Source organism: Felis catus, chromosome C2 (genome assembly GCF_018350175.1).
Source record: "Felis catus isolate Fca126 chromosome C2, F.catus_Fca126_mat1.0, whole genome shotgun sequence".
Taxonomy (NCBI): domain Eukaryota; kingdom Metazoa; phylum Chordata; class Mammalia; order Carnivora; family Felidae; genus Felis; species Felis catus.
In genome coordinates, this window is record NC_058376.1 from 67298819 (window position 1) to 67315632 (window position 16814).

General features: G+C 37.3%; 1 protein-coding gene across 6 annotated transcripts in view; it reads right to left on the bottom strand.

Moving 5' to 3' along the window:
- GOLGB1 (golgin B1) overlaps positions 1–16814 on the bottom strand; it is a 91651-nt gene that overhangs the window by 51990 nt on the left and 22847 nt on the right. For 4 of the 6 annotated variants that reach the window (XM_023260208.2, XM_023260205.2, XM_019839828.3 and 1 more), the window contains exons 2-10: positions 15954–16048; positions 15000–15152; positions 14637–14789; positions 12015–12143; positions 9265–9381; positions 6550–6672; positions 5334–5447; positions 2926–3328; positions 593–684 (exon numbers count right to left, since the gene is read on the bottom strand). In XM_023260208.2, coding sequence (XP_023115976.2) covers positions 593–684; positions 2926–3328; positions 5334–5447; positions 6550–6672; positions 9265–9381; positions 12015–12143; positions 14637–14789; positions 15000–15152; positions 15954–16046 — 1377 coding nt within the window. In that variant the 5' untranslated portion in view covers positions 16047–16048. The remainder of the gene's footprint in view (positions 1–592; positions 685–2925; positions 3329–5333; positions 5448–6549; positions 6673–9264; positions 9382–12014; positions 12144–14636; positions 14790–14999; positions 15153–15953; positions 16049–16814) is intronic. The other 2 variants (XM_023260206.2, XM_023260207.2) reach the window with 2 other exon arrangements.

Here is a 16814-nt window from a genome sequence, read left to right on the forward strand (position 1 = left end):
GAAAAGTTGTGATTTTGAGAACAGAAGAGATTGGAAAGCTAGATGCTAGAAGCCAGGAAACAAAAATTTTTATCAGGGTACAGTACTGCCCAGGGACCATGGAACTCTGATGGTCAATATGTCTGTCAGTTTGGAAGGGTATAGCTTATAACGGAGATGAATGAATCCAGTTATCCCAGCTTGACACTAGCCAATTAAGAGCATCAAACTAACTCTCCTTGTTCTGATAATCATGCTCCGTAACAGCCTTATGATGATTACAATCTAGCTTCTCACAGAGATTTTTACAGAAGGAAAAGAGAATATATGGGCCAATCAACAGCTAATTGGCAATTGAGTTTGAGCCCCATATTGGCCTCTGCACTGACAGTGTGGAGCTTGCTTGGGATTCTCCCTTTCTCTCTGCTCTTCCCCTGCTCACACCCTCTCTGTCTCTCTCAAAATACATAAATAATTTTTTTTAAAAAAGCATCCTATTAGGCAGAAGAGACAGAAAGTTTATACTACTTTCTGGAATAAATTCTCATTAGAGCACTCAAGTATAGATATAGCAAAGACAGATCATATTCGTAAGAAATAAACATTTAATTACCTGTGTATCCTCAGTATAAACATCTGGGAGAGAAGTCTGAGATGCTGCTTCATGCTGTTGCAAGGTTGGTCTGCTTAGAAATTTGACTTGCTCTAAGGAAAGGAAAGTAAGTAAATAAAAATGATTTCTGCTGCAAGTCTGAAACTTGGTAAATTGTTATCTTCTAGAGATATACCACATGCTGCTTACTCCAGTTATCTTTTTTTAAATATTTTTTTTAATGTTTATTTACTTCTGAGACAGACGGAGCATGAGTGGGGGAGGGGCAGAGATAGAGGGAGACACAGAATCCAAAGCAGGCTCCAGGCTCCAGCACAGAGCCCGACATGGGGCTCAAAGTCACAGACCATGAGATCATGACCTGAGCCGAAGTCAGTCACTCAACCGACTGAGCCACCCAGGCACCCCTTACTCCAGTTATCTTAATTAAAATTATGCCAATGTCATGTTTTAACTGTTCACATGCTCTGAAGGACCAAAAGGCATCTCCGTAAACCAATTCCTTAAAAGGTAAAATAAAACAGGATTAGAATTTTTTACAAAGTCATTTTTCCTTAACCCCTTGAAAATGCCTTTAGTATTTTTAAATTTTATTTTCTTCACTCTACACTGAATCATTATGAGTCCCACCAAGATAATATGGCACAACTCTGCACATAAATATGGTCCAGTTAAGAGGACAGTGTGCTCATGTAATACACTGTTCCCATGTAATGCCTTTCAAGGCTTTCTGGTTAATGTTCAACTCCTCAATACAGATCTTCAACTTAAGTTTTTCTAAAATCTTTCCTTCAAATGTATGCCAATCTCTTCGAATTAAATTAGAAGCATGTATTACTTTAATAAAACTTTTTTAAAAAATAAGTTTTCATTAGACCTTCTTAAAGGATAAAGATTTTCCTTAAAAAGAACTTTTTACCTTTAAGAAAAGCATTCAGATCCATCTTTACAAGTAAGGATGATTCCACACCATTCAGTTTCCCTACCTATGTACCTAGATCTAGCCTGAGTTTCCCAAAAATTAATTCAAATCCTACTCAGTTATTGGGTAAAAATAACAACACAAGAAACAACAGGTGTCAATGAGGATGTGGAGAAAGGGGAATCCTCTTACACTGTTGGTGGGAATGCAAACTGGTGCAGCCACTCTGGAAAATAGTACGGAGGTTCCTCAAAGAGTTAAAAATAGAACTACCCTATGATCGAGCAGTTGCACTACTAGGTATTTACCCAAAGGATACAAAAATCTTATTCGAAGGGATTCATGCACCCCAGTGTTTATAGCAGCATTATCAACAACAGCCAAACTATGGAAAGAGCCCAAATGTCCATCGACTGATGAATGGATAAAGATGTGGCATATATATACAATGGAATATTATTCAGCCATCAAAAAGAACAAAATCTTGCCATTTGCAACAATGTGGACGGAACTAGAGTGTAGTATGCTAGTGAAATAAGTCAGAGAAAGGCAAATACCATCTGATTTCACACATATGTGGAATTTAAGAAACAAAACAGATGAACATATGGGGGGTGGCATGGAGAGAGGGAAACAAACTAAAAGAGACTCTTTAAAGACAGAACAAACTGAGGGTTATCAGAGGGAGGTGGATGGGAGATGGACTAGATGGGTGATAGGTATAAGGAGGGCACTTATGATGAGCACTGGGTGTTGTATATAAGTGATGAATCACTGAATTCTACTCTTGAAACCAATATTGCACTGTATGTTAACTAAAATTTAGAGAAAAATTTGAAGAAAACAAAAAACAAATCCTACTCATTTCAGTTACTGAAACTTTCAGATCACAGTCATGTTTCACATAGCATTCTTTTTATTTTTTATTTTTTTTTAATTTTTTTTTTCCAACGTTTATTTATTTTTGGGACAGAGAGACAGAGCATGAACGGGGGAGGGGCAGAAAGAGAGGGAGACACAGAATCGGAAACAGGCTCCAGGCTCTGGGCCATCAGCCCAGAGCCTGACGCGGGGCTCGAACTCACAGACGGCGAGATCATGACCTGGCTGAAGTCGGACGCTTAACCGACTGCACCACCCAGGCGCCCCTCACATAGCATTCTTTTTAATACATGACACATCATTATCAATAGTTTTTATTTCTGTAATGATAATTATAATATTAAGTCAGATTATAACTTCAGCCAGAGATAGGAAAAATGACAAAGAGTTCAGAAGAGATGTCTTTCGTAATTCTGCTAATGATTCAATTGCTTTGAGCAAATGATGTCATTAACATATCCCTGAAATTCTGAAGTAGGAGACACTCAGGTGCTAACCAAGTAGACTTGAAAAGCAACCAAATACTGACCTTCCAGTTGTTGAATAGCCTGGGCTGAATGAACTGCCTGTTCACTCTTATCTTGGAGAAGCTTTGAATTTTCCTCCTTTAGAGCATTACAGGCAGAATGTAGCTCTTGCTCAGTCTTCTGAAGACTCGAAATGTGAGAGATCTTCTCTTCCATTTCTGCTTTGTGCTTCTGCTCTAAAGCACTGTACCGGGACTGTAGTTCAGCCTGGGCTTGACCTGCTTGCTCAAGCTGCTCCAGAAGATGATTCATTTCTTCCTGCAGGTTATGGAAAGATAATTTTCTCTCTGTCACCTCAAGTTGCATCTTTTCCATTAGAATCTTGGACTCCTGTCTTTCTGTTTCCACAGTGTTCCTTAAAGTATTATGCTCAGCTTCCATCTGCTGTAACTGCTGAGAGAGAATCTAAGAAAAAAAGACAAAGCTTCATGAGCTATAAATTCATTCTTTCATTTCAATAAGCATAGTGAAGTACCTGTTCTAGGTGAAGCATGGGGCCAGAGACCCAGGACCAAACCTAAAATTGCATAAGACCCTGTATTTGCTCCTAGATACTTTTAACAGTTTCTATTCATACATACTTATTTGTGCGTCATCTTTTATTTTCTGTCTCTCCCATTACAAAATAAGTTCAATAAGTGAAGGGACTTTGTTTTATCATCACTGTTCTCTAGCACCAAGCATAGTGCATGTCACAATGAGTACCTGGTACTCAATAAATATTGAATGAACGAATGAATGAATGAATGAATGTCTTTCCTGCCCTCATGGAACTCAGAGTTCAGTGGGAGTCACATTTAACCAGATAATTCAAAAGTGATAGAGGCCATGAAAGAGATACTTAGGTATTAACAGGAGCAGAGAAAAAGGGAAATTTGCCAAAAGTCACATAGTTGTAACTATTTGTATAGTAACTATCTAGTAAGAGGCACAACTGAGATTTGAACCTAACTGCCTGAAGACAGTGAGAGGAGCCTCGGGATCAGGATATAGGTTTTATTAGGATGGGAGATCTGGGAACATGTTTCTATGCAAGACATCCTTCTCAAGAAGAGTTGAAAATTAAGAAGAAAGAAGATGATTGACTTTCTCCAGCAGCACGCAGCACCCAGATGAATAAGCAGAGAATCTGGACTATAGCACCGATTCTACATTAGGATTTGGCTACCTGAATGTGATAAGACAAGGACATAGGGAACCTAAGGTCTGATAAAAGAGTATTCCAAATGGTCAAACATGGGTCAACAGCAGATGGGGAAAGGAGAGAGGCCAAGAAAGAACTAACATACCAGAGGAACAAAGTGAAAGGACCGAAGGATCTCAATGAGAATAAAGGTCAAGACAGCCTGAGAAAGGGAATGACAGGATGGGTTACAGCCTGGGATGGGATACTTGAGCTTAAGATTTTAGAACATCTTTGTCTGATCACTTTAGATTCAGGGAATACTGCATGGTGGGATTATTTCAAGCCAACAGAAAATCAACAAAAACAAACAAAGGATAGTAAAAATCAGGCACAAGAACCATTCGAGATACCAAAGGAGCAAGCTAACAGAAAGGAAACTCACTAGAAGACAGTATGACATTCTACAGAAACTAGGCTTCATGAGCTATAAATTCATTCTTTCATTTCAATAAGCATAGTGAATTCAATAAGCATAGGTGAAGCATGGGGCTAGAGACCCAGGACCAAACCTAAAATTGCATAAGACCTAAAAGCACAAAGGAAAAAGCAAGAATAAAAGATACAAATAAAAGCAAGAATAAAAGATACAAAAGGTAAGCTTATCGTTATATCACCACCGTGTAAGCACAGGGTATTTGTTGAAAGAATGAATAAATGGCACCAATTCTCAGAAGGCTTACGATGTTATGGAATGCCTGGATGGCTCAGTTGGTTAAGCGTCTGACTTTTGATTTTGGCTCAGATCATGTTGTCACGATTCATGAGATAGAGCCCCAAGCTGGGCTCCCCATTGACAGCACAAAGCCTGCTTGGGATTCTCTCTCTCTCCCTTTCTCTCTGCCCCTCCTCCACTCCTCCATGTGTACATGCTCTCTCGCTCTCGCTCTCTCTCAAAAATAAATGAGAGGCGCTCGGGTTGTGGCTTAGCCAGTTGAGTGTCTTACTTTGGCTCAGGTCATGATCTTGTGGTCTATGAGATCAAGTCCTGCGTTGGGCTCTGTGCTGACAGTTCTGAGCCTGGAGTCTGCTTTGGATTCTGTGTCTCTATCTCTCTTTGCCCTCCCCCATTTTCTCTCTTTCTCAAAAATAAATAAACATTAAAAAAATTATAAATAAATAAACTTTAAAAAGAAGGCTTATGATGTTATATGTGCTGCCTGGGAAACTAAAGTGGAAATGAATACTCCACTCCTAAGACAGGCAGTAAAGATCACGAGGCAGTACCTGGTTTTTCTCTTCGGCAGTAGTCAGCTCCTGTTGTAGCAAGTCCACCACCTGAGCACGGCCCAATAAGGCTTCCTCATGCTCTTCAAGCTTCCTCTGCAGCACCCTTAATTTCTGAGAAGGAAATGTTTTAGATACAATGTGCTAAACCAATGAGCACCATTATCTGCTTACCTTTCGAAATATTACGTAGATTTGTGTACTTCTGTTTTTTGGATGTTGAGATGACAGATTAAAGAGTGGGACACCAGCATGCCATGCTCCCCCTCCAGCACAAAAAAGAATCTCCGAAATTGCCTTCTCCAGTACACTGACAACAACCAAACTGAGACACAAGCGAGCCCCTGAATTAGGGAGGCTTTTTAATAATTAGAGAAAATAAAACATCCACTTCTAAAATTATATAGTCAATGTCCTACTCCTAAGTAACATAAGTACATGTATATCTCACTCACCAAAGAGAACATTCTCTGCAGGCAAGAACCATTTCTCTTCTAGCTTCATGCACAGGACATGCACTCGATACACATTTGTTGGATAAATAAATCAATGATACATGTATATATTAATATACTACTTCAAAGAGTGCTATATTCTGAAACTTTATTTAGTGGTGTATTCTGAAGGATTACTTAGAACGTGGAAGAAGTTTTCACTCAAAAACAATTAAATGCATCAACCATGAAATACCACTGGAGCACTTTTAGTTACCAGACTGCACTACACACTAAATAAAAACAAATACCTTCAAGTTAGTAGATGATAAACTTAAAAACAATGAAGCCAATTTCCAAAATATGCCCAATGAATTTTTTTAGAATAATTGATTTAATAAGAGACTTTATGACTTCAAAATCACTCCTTTACATCTTTATAATTTTTTGAAAGTTTAAAACTGGCTTCATTGATTTGAAGCTTTGGATCAGGTCTTTAATGCAGCTACAATTGGCAAACTGAAGAGAAACCAATTTCTGACTACCACATACATTTGCCAATTAAATTTAGCTTTTGAGTACCAACAACCTGGTTAGAGGCATAAAAGGCAAGGTAAGGACAAGAAAAAATAAATAATTAATATGCAACAGAAGACAAGATCACCAAAAAGAAGCCAATTAAGGAGCACACTAAGACCAAGTAGAGAGCAGTATGCAAAGGTAGAAAATTTAATTAAAAGTTAACCAAATGACAGTCATTCTACTAAGTTTTAGCAACACACCTGTTGCATCTCTGTTTCCACATCTGCCTGGGTTACTAACTGAAGAAGCTCATCTTCATGAAGACGAACTTGTGTTTCAAAGCGGGCATCTTTCTCTCGGACCACCTGCTGCATGGAACTCAACTAAAGACACACACCAGAGAAACTATACACGTTACACTCCCCGAATATAGCACAAACAAAACTCACACACTATTCTCCAAAGATAGACACTGAGAACTGATAGACAATAGAGTTTTTAAATTAAATTTTTAATGTCAAGGATGAGAATGCTTGCTGAAAGAGAGACAGGCCTGACAATAACTTCCAGTGTAAGAGAAATCCTCTTATCAAATTCAGAAATCAGCCTAAATACAAATTGTGATTAAAAATTATATTTGCATGGCTACTAAAATGTTTAAATATACAAGAAGTATAGTTTTTAAAAGTTCTGCAGAGATTAGAATATTAAACCTACAAAGTGAAATTAGGTTTCTGTTAAGTCCTAGGCACATCAATATCACACTCAGGCTCAAAAACTTTCAGTGAAAAATCTCATGCCCTATTAAGTCAAACTTCAAACTAATGGATCTTTTATTCAAAATTCTCTACAACTGGAATAAATCCCATTTGATCATGGTGAATGATTTTTTAAGTGTATTGGTTGGATTCAGTTTGCTAGTATTTTATTGAGAATTTTTGCATCCATGTTCATCAGGAATATCAACTTGTCTTATCTTCAAAGAACTGCTTTTACCAAAGACCTTGGTATATTTCTAAACTCTTACCACCTCTTCCTGGCACCACTATTTTCAGGTGTCATTACTTGCAGGCTTCTAGATCACCCTTATTTGTAAATGGCTCTTAACAGAATAAAATGGAAATAAATAGACTGTGAGCTGTTTAACATCAGTGTTTTTGTTTTGTTCTGTTCTGCAGTTATGTGTGTGTGCACGTCCACATGTGTGTCTGCATATGAATGCCTACTTACTCATTTCTTTAAGATCTGTAGTGTGTGTGTGTGTGTGTGTGTGTGTGTGTGCGCGCACGTGCACATGTGTTGTCTGCATATAAATGCCTACTTATTCATTTCCTTAAGATCTGTAGTTGAGTATGCTGACCGCATCTTAGCTTGCCCAGTTTGTATTGGTCCTTCAACCACTGCTAATTTTTTCAATTTATGACATCTTGAATTATCTCAGCTCTCCTTCTGGGTAGGAAAAAAATCTTTGTAATTTTTTTATCTTAATTCTGACATTACTATGAATCTGGAATCCTGTGTTGCAAGTGTATAGGCATTGGAGTCCTTCATTACCAAATACATCTACGTATCCTTTCCTATAAATGTACCATATTCCTTTTTAATCTCTGTGACTTTGCTCAGACCATTCCTCACAAATGGAATACTTTCCCCCATCTTGTTGAGATTAATATCTATCCATCACAGTTTTGCCTAATTTTTCCATGTACCTTCCTTGGATATCACACTCATGGTAACCTCTTTCATCTCTCAAAATATTGTCCATTTGTGTTGACGCTTGCTATTCACTCATTCTGAATGGTTTGCATTATGATGGATCTGTTAATAATATATTTATATTCTTGGCTTTCCATGTTTTATGCCGTTCAGTAAAATACATATTTTGTATTTCTCTATGCTACATTATATATAGTGCTTCTGCCTAAAACGGACACAATAAAAGCTAATAGTTTTGTAAAAGTGAGGATTTCGGGATATACAATATTAACTGTATACATAGCAGCAGACCATCCACGGACAGAAAACACCGTTAATACTATAATTTATCAAAAAATTAAACACCCAATGGAAAAAATTAACTATTATGCAAAGATACTTCAAGGGAAAAAACAAATTCACGACTCAAAAGTATTCTCAAGGGAAAAATATAGGGTTGGGTGGTCAAGCTGGAAATTTAGAAAAACAGCCAGAGAGAAGGAGTTGAGGATGCCAGTCCAAACAGTCTGGTCCTGGTAGCAGAAATAAATATGAAGAATGTCAAATACTAGTGCTTTTTAACATTGAATCATGTAACCTATACCACTTTCTCATCATATACTAAGAAACCTTCTGATTATAATTTAACTTCTCAGTAAGATTTTACTATAGGGAAAGAAGGGACCTAATCATTTGTATTTCTTTTTGTTTACCTTACCAGTCCCCTCCAAACAACACAAGCCAAATCATAAAAGACTGAATTTCTGTGTGATATTAAAACCAAATTACAGGACTGTAGAACTTAGAAACAGCCATCAATTAGGTTATGGCAAATTTATCAACACTTTTATTGTAACACTTTTATAGTAACACTTTTATTTTCTTCTACTACCATACCCTTCTCATTTCTACTGTAACATTCTAGTTACTATACTTTTATATACTAAGGTTTTCAAAAGTGTTTGAATTGGGGCACCTGGGTGGCTCAGTTGGTCGGGTGTCTGACTTTTGATTTTGGCTCAGATCATGATCTCATGGTTCATCAGTTTGAGCCCCATGTTGGGCTCTGTGTTGACAGTGCAGAGCCTGCTTGAGATTCTTTCTCTTTCCCTCTTTCCCTCTCTCCCTGGACTGCCACACCCCTGCTTGCATTCTTTCTCTCAAAAGAAATAAACTAAAAAAAAAAAAAAAAAAAGTGTCTGAATTGGCTTGTCATGTAATAACCCATTAGACTTTCATGATTCTTTATTCTAACCATTATGAGGTACCTTCCCCCCTACCTGAGCAGCTTGTTCGGCCTGCGTCTGGCTGAGCTGGGCTTTCAGAGTGCTAATGAGTTCTTCCTTCTCTTGGAGCTGTTGCTTCATAATTAAAAATTCTTCCACCTCTGTTGAGCGCTTATCAAATGGAAGACACAGAAGGAAAAAAATAGTTATTTAAACAAAAGAATTAGCACGCTTAATTCTTCGACCTCGCCGTCTCATTTGCCCCAATACCTACCAATATCCTTCTAATTTCCACTTAACACAAAAGTGAACTACATGTGCATAGTGGTTTTTAAAAAGTAATTATCAGAATTATTTGTCAGAGGAAAATAGAAGCAATAGCAGCAATTTTTCAACTTCTCCGAATCCTCACATTGAAACAGACAGCACAACTAAATAGTAAAACCAAAACCCATAGATAATATTCACAATGAAATTAGGAAGGTAGTCCCACAAACTCCAAAATACAAGCAGGCAGAGCAAACCACCAAAAGGCACAAGACCTGCATGGTATTAAGAGCCTACGCAAAGGAAGAAGGCAGCAACAGAGCAACAGTAATGGCCTTGAGAACAGGAAAATCCCCAAATAGTCAACAAGTTCTTACTGGAAAGCACAGTTGGCCAATCTAAGAACAGCAGCTTAAATTGGCAGGGCTTTTCCATTCCCCAATACTGGGTAAATGTAAGGGATCCACAGGAAAAAGGACTAAAAGGCTAGATCAGCCTAGCCCCTCTGAATTCTCAGAACTGACTCATCAGGGCTGCCTTCCAAGATTCAGGGCTGCCTTCCAAGACACAGACCGGAAATAAGAAGAAACTTCTAGGAGTGAAATAAAAATTACGCAGAATAGAGATAACAGAAACAGAAGAGAAAGGTCTATACACATGTTGTATAATTCATTATCAACTAGCCACATGTGACTACAGAAGGACTGAAATATGCCTAATGCAAATGAGGAGTTTAATTATAAATATAATTTAATTTTAATTAAAGTACAAATTATTTCCCATTAAATTCAACTATATTTCACTTCTTTGCATCATGTCATATACTCTTGAATTGTTAAACAAGTAAGAAGTATGCGTGCTATTCCTAGTATTACAATAAATACATCATCTAGTCAGTATCAGTGGATTCACTCAGTTTGAATGATTTTTTCCTACATACTCATGTAACACTGCAATGTGTTTATCTGAATCCTTTATGCAGACAACATGAGTCACAGTTGATACCTATGCAGATTATACGAAAAATGATGTTTCAGCCCTCAGTTCAGTTATTGGAAAGCGTTTAAGTATGTCTGGAACAACTTAAAATGAATCTACTTTTTCAATTGGAAATTTTATGAAATCTACACAGAGATGAAGTATTTCTAATGAGAATTTAGTAACCCAAATTGAGACATAATGTAAAAATACACACCAAATTTCAGACAGTGCAAAAAAAGAAAAAGTAAAATACACAAAAATAACTACATTAATTTCAAAAGTATATTTTGAATATATTGGACTAAATGAAAAATATTTTTGAAATTAATTTTACCTTCCTGTTCTTTATCTTTTGTAATATAGCCACTACAAAATTTTTAAAATTATACATGTGATTTACATTATATTACTATTGAATCCAGCTGCCAGATCTTTGGACAGACACACACACACACACACACACACACACACACACAAAAGAGAGAGAGAGAGAGAGAGAGAGAGAGAGAGAGAGAGAGAGAGAAAAGTCTCTTCAGTAAATAAAGTTCTCCTGAATGAAGCCTCTCTCCAAAAGTTTAGAAAAATTAACTGCACACAAAAATAAGGAACATAAAAGGATCAAGGTTAAATTTCATACAAAGTTATTATTAAAAAAAAGACTAAGGAGCAGAATAATATTCTTAAAGGTCATAATAACAGAACTGAGACATGTTAAAAATAAAATAAAATAAAAAACCAAACCCGCCATGTATTTCAAAAGTTGTTAAAAAAAAAGAAAATTATATAAAACACAGAAGAACAACATAAATCAAAATTAGAAATTTCAGAAAAAGAAATCTAAACAAGAAATAACACAAAAGTAAACAAACACAAAACAGAATGCCTTAAGTGAAGTAAGAAAAAAAAAGAAAGTTACAGTGAAGAAAGAAAGAAAAAGGAACTAAGAGTGACAAATACTAAAGATAATCAAAGAAGGAACCTACAGATAATAGAAGTTCTTAAAGAAGAAAACATACCAAATATTACAAGCTATATAATTCAAGAAAACTCTTCTGAAATAAAAAATATGTGAAACCATATATTAAAAAAGCATAATAGGGGGCGTCTGGGTGGCTCAGTTGGTTGAGCATCAGACTTCGGCTCAGGTCATGATCTCGTGGTCTGTGAGTTCGAGCCCTGCATCAGGCTCTGTGCTACAGCTCAGAGCCTGGAGCCTGCTTCGGATTCTGTGTCTCCCTCTCTCTCTGCCCCACCCCACTCGTGCTCTGTCTCTCTCTCTCTCTCTGTCAAGGGTGAATAAACATTAAAAATTTTTTTTAAAAAAAGCATAATAGGAATCCACAAATATCAACCACGAATGGCAAACACTGATTACTAGACTTAGGCAGGAAGGAAGGGAAGTTGGTGAGGGAAGGAAAGGGAAGAAGAAAGAAAATTGACAGATACATAGGTAAGCATCTGTTGGGTATCTAGAAAAATGTATTTATGGTATAATAATCCATTGGGCCTTAGTGATTCATTAACCTAATGATTATGAGGTGACTAAACACCCCTACCTGTGTAGTTTGCTCTGCCTGTGCCTGGGTAAGTTGGGCTTGCAAACAGCTAATTAGTTCTTCCTTCTCCTGGAGTTTATGTTTTATCTTTTCTACTTCCATCTCTTCCTCTGTAGAACTCTTATCATACTGAAAATACAGGAGATAAAGTTATTTATTTAAAATAATTACAACGAATACATATGTGATCTTTTGTTCTAACTTGCCCTATATAACTATTTGATTATAGTTTCATAAATGGGAGCAAGAAATAACACCTGACCTATCAACCAGGAAGGAATCTTAGAGTTTTCCCATTTTAGTATGACCAGGTAGCTCCTTGCTAGACTCATCCTCAATCAGATAACAGCTATCAACTCTGAACAATACAGGAAAACAGCTACTTGGAAATGCTAGAGGGCAACCAAAAGCAGGAAGATACTGGAAGGGAGTCAATACTTGGAAGAAATGATACTGAGTTTCCCATTTTTATGGTTTTTTTGTCTGAGGACAAAACCAGTCAGCACCACACAGGACTAAAACTTAATAGAAAATTCATAGTCTCACTGCCTTGAAAAACCAGAGGACAGAATTTAGGAAAACACAGGTGCTGTTAAGTGAGGGGCAAAACATCATACAAGACCCAGTAAAGGGAAATCCAAATCTTTCAAGTCTATTTTTTCCCCCCGAAAAGTTCTTCCTCAGATTGAACCAGACTCTCCCTCCCTACTGAATTCACCACCCTCAAATGAACCAAGTCTGCTTATTAGAACTACGCAAGATAATTTTATACTTTCTTCTACATAATACTTTGTCAAGCATCTGAGGATTGCTGTCATTTCTTCGACTTACTTTCCAGAGACTGTCTAGCTCTGTAAATGGGTATCCAATAGTATAAAGCTGCTATAACTAATTGCTGAAACTTAGAAATCATTTGAATTCAACCCTCTTATTTAACAGAAGAAGGAAATGAAGTTGTGGTCTCAGGCCTTTAAAAAAAAAAAAGCAGAGTATAAAATGGATAACTTAAAAATCTAACAACATAGTAGAGGGAAAGTTAGAAGAAACAAAGCAACGTGGGGAGACAGGCTGGTACCACAACTATGAGAAGAAACAATTATCAGAGGAAAAACCAAGAACTCAGAAAAGAATCTAGATGAACAAGTAATCTGAGAAGAATGAGAAAAGCTCCTAAAATAAGTTTTGAGAAGTTAAATAAAGCTATGGAAAAGTAATGTCTTCTGAGCATTAGATCCAGAGGAAAAAGACTAACCAGGGTACTAGGAAGCTAACCAGTGACCCCAAGGGTTGTGCCTAGAGAATCAATTACAACCTCATTTCCCAAAACTAAAAACATTGAACAAGGTGGAATTAAGAAAATGAAAATAATGGGGTGCCTGGGTGGCTCAGTCGGTTAAGGTTCTGACTTCAGCTCAGGTCATGAACTCACGGTCTGTGTGTTCAAGCCCCGCATCAGGCTCTGTGCTGACAGCTCAGAGCCTGGAGCCTGCTTCAGATTCTGTGTCTCCCTTTCTCTCTGCCCCTTGGCTGCTTGCACTCTGTCTCTCTCTCTCTCTCTCTTTCTCTCTCTCTCTCTCTCAAAAATAAAAAAACATTTGGGGCGCCTGGGTGGCGCAGTCGGTTAAGCGTCCGACTTCAGCCAGGTCACGATCTCACGGTCCGTGAGTTCGAGCCCCGCGTCAGGCTCTGGGCTGATGGCTCAGAGCCTGGAGCCTGTTTCCGATTCTGTGTCTCCCTCTCTCTCTGCCCCTCCCCCATTCATGCTCTGTCTCTCTCTGTCCCAAAAATAAACGTTGAAAAAAAAAAAATTTAAATAAATAAATAAATAAATAAACACTTAAAAAAAAGAAAATGAAAATAAAAATAAATAGATCTCTTAGGCAGAGTTAAGGCTAGGCCAACTACAATGTGCACATGTGATATGCCGGCCTCCGTCATATTCTAAAGCTCCTTGCTAGACTTCAAAAAACTGAAGTTTCTTGTTCACTAAATGGCTGGTTGAATGTGAATATCTGGGGTTTAACCGTATAGAAAAGCAATAGTAATGTGTTGGGACAATACTCTTTCTTAAAAGGCACCACTTTCCTTATTCCTCTAACCCTGATCTTAAATTGTTTTGCTGGTGACAGGTGACAGTCATAAACCAAGAAAGCACCCCTCACAGGGAGCCCAAGGCAATCTAGTTGATTCAGTTACAATGCATGAAACATTAATCCACTAATATATGGCCACATGAAGATACAGAATATTCTATGTCAAGTCACTGACTAAAAGAATTCAGAGCTGGTGGAAATCTTACAGACTATGTAGTTTAATATTCTAACCAAAGATGAAATTCCACCAAAAAGTATGTGCCTCTCCCATCTAAATTCCTCACTCCAGTATATTTTTCCTGTTAGCCTTTTTTAATACTCTGAAGGCCTAGGTCACATTTCATTTCTATATTTTCTGTTCGCCTTTTATTCTATCTGTGTGTGGCCCAGAGCCCAGCTAGACTGCAAGCTCAATAAGAAAGTACAACATTTAGTGTTGTAACTTCATAAATTTTTGTGATTAGGGAAGATCTGTTATAATGGGAGGCTTTTCCACTCAGAAAATGTGTATTATATCCAGTCACCGTACCTTGGAAAGTTGCTCCTCTGACTGAGGTTCTGTAGGCAGGACAGTCCCTCCTTGTGCCTTCATTTCTTCTATGTGCTTATTCAAAGAAGTTAATTTGGCCTTAGCATGAAGTTTTAGTTTTTTTATTTTATTATCAGCAGCTTTTCTTTCTTCCTGTCAGAGAACAATGATGGTAGTATATAAATGTTTATTCATCACATACCTAGTACATAACAAAAAGTTATTCTCAATAGGCATCATTTTACAGTATGAGGGAAATAAGAATCACATTCTCTAATCACTTAAGTGAAAAGAAAAATGTAAGTGAATGTTGTGTCTGTCTTTTATCAAATGCTTGGCAGGAAAGGAGAAAAACCATGGTACCTGTAGAACTTCATCCTTTTGTTGCAGTTGAATGTCCTTCTGTCTAACGATTTCTTTTAGCTCCACCACCAACTGCTCAGCATAAGCCAGGCGCTCCAGAACATCCTCTTGTGTTCTATTGTTAAATTCCATGTCAGATTCTTGGGGTAATGCCTAGTATTTAGACAAAAAGTTGCCAATGCACCAGGGAAAAGACATTAGCACTGAGAGAAAAGAGTTCCTTCATTGCAACATCATTTTATCTTTTCCCCAACTCACCTCCGTACTTAAGAAATCTAACTCTGAGACAATAATTATCATCATAGCCATGAAAATATATTGAGTATTTTAGAAATGTGAAGCATTTCACAAACATTATCTCATTTATGAGATTATCCTAATTTTACCAAAGAGAAAAATAAAGGGAAGCAAAGATAACAAACTAGCAAGTGGAAGACCCCAAAATTTAAATTTAAGAGAGCAGTTGAATAAAATTCTCTCAACCACTAGGCAATACTGCTTGTCTTTCAGAAAACTAAAGGGCTTCTTTTGATTCCTTATGTGACCATCAGAAAATACAATGCAAACTATAAGACAAGTGTGGATAAATTTACAATAGCAAACATATCTTCAAACCTGAAAGGTGCCCTAGTACTGCCACTTATTATTCAAACCTTTCCTAGGGAACAGGATATATACCTGAGGAGAAGTTAAAACAATCTAGCTAGCACTAAACAAGGCTCAGAGGACAATGAGAAAGATCTTTCCAATCTCATCCAGGACTTGCCTCCCATCACTGTGGCTTATAGGCTACAAACTTATAGGAGAAGGATCATTTATAAAGTATCAATATTTTTCTTAATCCTCTCTTCCACCTAGCACAATGGAGGCTGCTCAAAACCTTCTATCTTCCTTTTCCTCAGAAGAACACAGAATATATGTCTCATCAGTTTAATTTAGAACGGAGCTACTCACAGGGTCTAGGGAAGCCCTCATATTCTGATCAGTGTCATCTCCTGATAATTCATGCAAAACAACATTGGCTAATCCTGACAATCGGCTCAGCATTTCTGCAGGAAAAGAAAACATAAACAGTAAAATGGACATAGGCTTCTCTTGTACTGGCAACTATATCATCTATAAGTGAAAAGCATGATGATGTATTTAAAAATGCATTTGAGGGGCGCCTGGGTAGAGCATCCGACTTCAGCTCAGGTCATGATCTCACGGTTAGTGAGTTCGAGCCCCATGTCAGGCTCTGGGCTGACAGCTCAAAGCCTGGAGACTGCTTCAGATTCTGTGTCCTCCCTCTCTCTCTGCCCCTCCCCCATTCATGTTTTCTCTCTCTCTCTCAAAAAAAACAAAATAAACATTAAAAAAAAATTTTTTAAAAAGGCATTTGAGTATGTGCAGTGTAGTCACATAGTGTTCTTTTCAGTGGCAACTGCACTGCACTCAAATAACCACCACTAACATTTTCTAAATAAAATACAGATACATAATTGTTTTGTGGGAAGTAAAAATGTCTTATTGGTTACCTTTAATCCATTTTCTTTCATCATAATTTCATTTACAAACATGAACTTCTAACATTCCTTCCCCTGCCAGAAGATTATTCTCTCCTACTTTGTCAAATAAATCCTGTGATGTAACAAAATTTTTCTTTTTATGTGCCCTCATGAACCCCATTCTTTCAGGAGGGTTTCCTGATAACCTATGTGGTTTTGCTAAAATTTAAATATAATCCTTGTTTAAATGTATAGCATTAAATGCATATATTAGAAAAGGAAAAGGGATTTAAATCAGCAACCTGTGCTGCTTCTGTAGGAAATTAGA